At 37.5% G+C, this 6,431-nt stretch overlaps 1 protein-coding gene across 1 annotated transcript; it reads left to right on the top strand.

Annotated features, from left to right (window-relative positions):
* Positions 1 to 2,139: 2,139 nt before the first annotated feature.
* On the top strand, positions 2,140 to 4,314 carry LOC147854087 (auxin-induced protein PCNT115-like). Its single transcript, XM_087332574.1, has 5 exons — positions 2,140 to 2,557; positions 2,640 to 2,840; positions 3,203 to 3,375; positions 3,473 to 3,575; positions 3,667 to 4,314. Exons 1-5 carry the CDS (start codon positions 2,333 to 2,335, stop codon positions 4,006 to 4,008), a joined length of 1,044 nt encoding a protein of 347 aa, XP_087188700.1. The 5' UTR covers positions 2,140 to 2,332; the 3' UTR covers positions 4,009 to 4,314.
* The last annotated feature ends 2,117 nt before the right edge of the window (positions 4,315 to 6,431 follow it).

Below are 6,431 nucleotides of genomic sequence, written 5' to 3'. Positions count from 1 at the left end.
TCTTCTTGGGTTTTCCTTTAGGGTTTTTCTCATAGTCGTTTGGTGCAGCCATGGCGGCCACCATTGTAAAGGTTCATGTTTCCTTAACCTAACTTGTTGAGCATCTTGCCCGTCTATTCTATGTTATTGTCTTATTCTTTCTCACCTCCTCTTGAGCTAAACTTCCATTTTTGGTCTTATTCTTCCTCCTCCACTCCCTAGTCCAAGACCCCCGTGGTCCCGCCCCTTCTACACGCACGCACGTAACAACGCGACACCGGACTGGACAAGGAGCGCGAGCAAGGCGAGAGGACGCCAGAAGGAGCCGGAGGAAAGGACCGGCTACCACAAACACTAATACCATGATCCGACCTCAACTTGAGCTTGAGGGGGAGTGTTGGGTGGACAAGCTCAACCGGATCCAGATCGACTGTACAAGCTTCAGCTTGATTGTATTTGGATGATATCCGGATCAGAGAGCCGGATCAAGTGTGAAACGAAAGGCTATTAGGGGCCTATGCTTTTAGACAACTAGCTAGTCATTGTCTTCATAGTTAGTGCCAGCCGCTCGTATGAGCATTGAAGTACATAAGTACTTCTGTCAGTCCTTTTAAGGACTCATATAAATAGTGTTGTGGAAGCACGATGTATGTACAGAGTGTTATTTTTTGAATATAGAGTTTATGTTCTGCTCTCTTTGTCTCTTCCTGTGTGCACTATGTGTTCACGAGGTTCCATTAAACCTGTATTTGTGTTCTGTTGCTATCTGGCTGAGTCGGTTTGTCATAAGCTTCCACATGTTAACATTTACATATAGAAATCTATATGGATACGGATGAGGGTGAGGGAAAATGAAGGAAAAATAAATGCAATGCTAAAGTTCGAGTATAAGTAAAACTTATGTGATGGCTAATACACATTGATAATTTGCGTGGCGTGATTATGATATGCTATACATTAGAATTTATGCTTCTCTTGTTAATAAATTGTTTTGGGTTTGATCTATACTCTTAGGGTATAAAATAATACTACATCCATCTCTGACCCTTTCAATGGAAGATAATTTAAGTCTCTTCCATTAATAATTTCTTTTTTCTTAAATTTAACAAATGATGTTTCATTTGTGGAAACTTTCAAACTCGATTGTACAATGTTGTAGGTTGATTCTAACATTGTTGAAATGATTAAATATCATATTGATACAACTATCATGATAAAGCCACCACAAATGTCACAAACATAAACATTTAATGGGGTGTTGTGGCAAAGTTGGAGGTCTTGTCATGACTCATGGGCTCTCAAATGACACAAAGGTCAAAAGTTCAAATTATTTTTTGTAAAGATGATATGAATACCTCCTAATCAGAAAGCAAATAGTTGAGAATCTAGAATGATCAAAATCAATATGCATAAAAGATATGAAGAATGAAGAGATATTATTTCAATTTGTTAGAATACATTGTTGTCTAGACTCCAAACTAAAGGCGCAGGTTCAAATCTCACTTAAGACCATAAATATCATATGCAGGCACATCGAACCAAGTCCCCTCCATAGATATGAATACAAATACAAACTCAACTAATGGACAAGAAAGCTCCAAAGTCTTATAAAATGTCTAGGCTAGTGTTTTTAGGTTCTGTTTTTTCGATTAGTGGATGGTTTGAGTTTTTGATTTCTTGGGAATCTTGGGGCTCAAGGATGGAGGAAATTTAGAGTTGGAAAGTTTACTTTGGACTTGTGAGGTTTTAAAATTTTTGAAGGTATGAGTTGTTAGAGCAGATTAATCCGATGAGATGTGATTGAAATATGAACACATGTCTCCACCTAACTCACCCTTGAACACTATAAGCATAACTATGGGTCCCTACAACCACTCTTCATCTTTCTTGCGCAATAGGGACAATTTTCCTTTCGACATTATCAAATAGGAAACCAGTAATTGTGTTCAATTTGGGATGTGGACCGACCAACTTTGAATCACTGTTAATGGCATGAACGCACGATGAGGGTCATGTTCATGATTTTGAAATACAAATTGTGACAAAAAATTTACAAAGTTAGGATATCTGCGAGCTCTATGTTTCTAATGAAGAGACTCCAATCTAAAGTGAGGTAGAGTCAAGGACAAATTTTGGTTTATGAAAACAGTTTTTGACGGTTCTCTTTATCCTCTTAGAGAAACAAATTGGTGTTTGCTTGTGTTCCAAAGTATTTGCGTTTATCATTGTTTGACTGGCTAGTTGCATTTATGTACTTGAGAGGCGGCGATGTAATATATAGTTGTGAGTTGGGATCGATTGTTCCAAACAAATACGAGGATTGGTAGAGTGATCGGTTACTGTAGCAGCAACTATGGCGTTGTCAGATGTGGAGGTGGGCAGAGTGAAGCTTGGTTCCCAAGGTCTGGAGGTCTCGGAACAGGGGCTGGGCTGCATGGGCATGTCCGCCTTCTATGGACCCCCAAAGCCTGAGCATGAGATGATTGAACTTATCCACCATGCCATTGACTCTGGCATCACACTCCTGGACACATCTGATTTGTATGGACCTTTCCATAATGAGATCCTTCTGGGCAAGGTGGGTGGCTTGCTCTTATATCTTTCTCTTCATTACCATATCTAGTTTCTGGCTGTTTTTTAGGTTAACCGTATTGTAATAGGCTTTGAAAGGAAAAAGGCATGAGGTTCAACTTGCAACAAAATTTGGGGTCTTCATTGAGGATAATGGAAATATCCTGGTGCGAGGAGATCCCGCATATGTGCGTTCGGCTTGTGAGGCGAGCCTACAAAGGCTCGATGTGGATTTCATCGACCTTTACTATCAGCATCGCATTGACACAACCGTGCCAATTGAAGTCACCGTAAGAATGAAATCTGTTTACTCGATGATAGAATTCTTCCATTTGCATCGATCCTTTTCATAGTCTCAATAGGTGTAAACTGATCTTTGTTGCCATACACATACACACACAACATATACCTATATCTATAGATCTAGATATAATACAACATATACCTGTAAGTATGGATATAGATATTAGTACAGGTGTAATTCTAGATTTACAACTACAACTACATGTACATATACATATACATATGCATGTGGATGTGCATATACATATACATCTACATATTCATGTGCATATGCATATGCATAGTTCTTTATTAATATCAGGGTATATGTTGCTCACTATTGTATGCAAATGTTATATATATGAACCAGGTTGGGGAAATGAAGAGGCTGGTAGAGGAAGGCAAGGTTAAGTATATTGGGCTTTCTGAGGCTTCTGCATCGACCATTCGAAGAGCTCATGCAGTGCATCCCATCACTGCTGTTCAACTTGAGTGGTCCTTGTGGTCTCGTGATGCAGAAAAAGACATAATACCCACTTGTCGGTATGTCCTCCCTGACTCTATTCTTTCCATCATGAATGCATGAATTTCTTATATGTATGTCACTGACAAAAAGTTTTCTGTTTATGTCAATTACTAGAGAATTGGGTATTGGCATTGTAGCTTACAGCCCCTTAGGTCGAGGTTTCTTTTCCCTTGGAGCGAAACTTCTAGAGGGTCTTCATGACACAGATTTCCGAAAGGTAGCCTCTTTGCAATGCAATATAATAGCTAAAACCCAAAATGTATCCTACATAGGGATTTCTAATGCATTAGATTTTTGTTGAAGTGAAGGTTGGGCAGCCGAGGTTAGCGGGACAAAATTTAGACAAGAATGAAAAGCTATTCCTGGCATTACGTGAGATTGCATTGAGAAAGGGTTGCACCACTGGTCAACTCGCTCTTGCATGGGTTCAACATCAAGGAGATGATGTTGTAGCAATCCCTGGCACTACCAAGCTCAAAAACTTTGATGAGAATGTGGGATCACTGCAAGTCAAGCTCAGTAAAGAAGATATCATCGAGATCGAGGCGCTCTTTGATGCTGATGCCATAGCTGGAGACAGAAATAGTCAAATCAATTTCACTTTCATGAATTCTGACACACCTCCTCTTTCTTCTTGGCAAGCCCCATAGCTTGGGACAATGTTTCTTGCACATGGTTCATTTGTACATCTTCCACAAATCATCATGAGCCAATTGCATTGGAGCCCGGTTTATCTCAATAATGGTGAAATTTCCTCTTTGATTAGTACATCACAAAGTTAAATGGAGGGCACAATAATACAACACCACTGTGTTGGGTACATTGTAGACTAACCATAAGTTTTGATTAGCTCATCACAAAGTTAACGGAGGGCACAATAATACAACACAACTGTGTTGGGTACTCTGTAGAGTAACTATAAGTTTTTAAATGTTTCTGTATTATGGAGAGATATTCAGTAATTTCTTAAAACTGTGTGTGGTTATTAGTTAAGTACTTTGCTCTATTTTCCTTCAGTTTAGTTTTCATGAAAAAAGAAATCATGAAGTTTGAGTATAAGTAGAACTTATGTGATGACTAATGTACATTGATCATTGGCGTGGTGTGGTCATCATAAATTATTACAATGAATACAAGGTCTCAATAGTGAGGGAGTTTATGTTTAGGGCATGGATAATAAATAATGAAAATAATAATGGATTTATTTCTCGGCAATTTAATAAGATTGTTAGGCTTGAAAGTGTTGATTTCTTGTTATCGAAGCATACTGCATTTTGAAGAATCATCCAAGTGGTTGACGAAGAAAGTTATGTGGTGAATGATTGTGTTATGTTCATCCCAACCATCTTATATTTTGCCAAACATAATTCAATTGTTGTCACTCACCATTTGCATTATTAAGGGGGCAATCATATGTCAATCTAAACTTCAAACTTAGATGTTTTGAAGGATACTCCTTCAAATGTGTAAACATATGATACATCACATACCCATAAAAAGTTTATGCGTATTTTGTATGTAGATGTGTCTATATATATATGTATATAGGGAAAAGTGCTAGGATACCCTTGGAAGTTCGTCTATTTACCAGAATGCCCCTGGAAGTTCCAAATTTACCAAATTACCCCTATGTCCAAAAAATGGACCCGAACTAGCCTTATTTACCAAAGTTTTGAGTGTATTATTATTTTATAAAGTGTAATTTTTTGGACATAGGGGTAGTTTGGTAAATTTGGAACTTCCAGGGGCATTCTAATAGACGAACTTCCAGGGGTATCCTGGTACTTTTCCCATATATATATTATATATATACACATAAAAAAAAACATATATATAAGACATACATAACATGCATATTTCTTTGGTTCATCAACTAATTGTCCATGTATGTAAATCACCTGATCATATTTCGAAAAGCCAAATTGCTCAAGCTTTGGTCTTCTGTGAATTTGAACTATTGATGATATTAATGATGAAATCATAACATGCTATTGAACTTATTGTCAAATCTATTAATTTTAGGTAATAATAATTCATATAAGCTATTTTACAAGCAATGGCACATTCTATATTAACTTGCAATAATTTCTAAAATAGCCTTTGCATTTGTGGAAGTTATCAAACTCCACTAAACAATATTGTAAATAACTTCAAAAGTTGTTGAAATGATTAAATCTCTTATTAATACAACTGACATAATAAGGACTTGGGTAAATTGAGTCAGAAACCCGTAAATGTCACAAAGATAAACATTTAATTGGGTGTGTGGGAAAGCTGGAGTTCTTGTCATGGGCTGAAAGGGACTAAAGAGTCAATAGTTCAAACTATTCTATGTACGTAATGAATGATATAGATGCCCCCTAACTAGAAAGCAAATAGTTGAGAATCTACAATGATAATAAAAATGAATATGCACACCTAAGCCTACATCGAAGGGAGGGAGGCGTGAAAGAAGCTTCCTTGTGTAGTCTCCTTGTAATAATCCTTCCTAACTAATGGGAAAGTAGCTTTATTTTGGAAAAAAAATGAATATGCATAAGGAGATATGAAGAATGGAATGATATTATTTCAATTTGTTAGAGTAAATGGTTGTTCGAACTAAAGATGGAGGTCCAAATCTCACTCAAGACCAAAAATAGCATATGGCAGCCATGACGTTAAAACAAATTACACACATTGAACTAGGTCCTGTGCATAGATATGAATGCAGACACAAAGTTAAGTGATGGACGAGAAAGCTCCAAACTCTTATAAAAGATCTAGGCTAGGTTTTTTAGGTTCATTTTTTCCCATTGGTGAGCACTTAGTGGTTTGAGTTTTTGCTTTTTTGGGAATCATGGAGCTCAAGGATAGAGGAAATGAAGAGTTGGGCTTGCAATCGTCTAGTTTGAAGTCATGAGATTTTTGAATTTATGAGGGTGTGAGCAGTTAGAGGAGATTAATCCGACGAGACGTGATCAAAATATGAACCTGTCGAGTTTGATGCCTTTTTCTAGCTCACCCTCAACCACCATCATAACTACGGGTCCCTACCACCACTCGTCATCTTTCTTAGCAATTGGGGTGGATGTTT

This window comes from Azolla caroliniana, unplaced genomic scaffold (assembly GCF_043228905.1).
Source record: "Azolla caroliniana isolate FFs.n. ecotype wild unplaced genomic scaffold, voAzoCaro1.0.p SCAF_16, whole genome shotgun sequence".
Lineage (NCBI taxonomy): Eukaryota > Viridiplantae > Streptophyta > Polypodiopsida > Salviniales > Salviniaceae > Azolla > Azolla caroliniana.
This window is presented reverse-complemented; position numbering and strand designations above follow the sequence as displayed.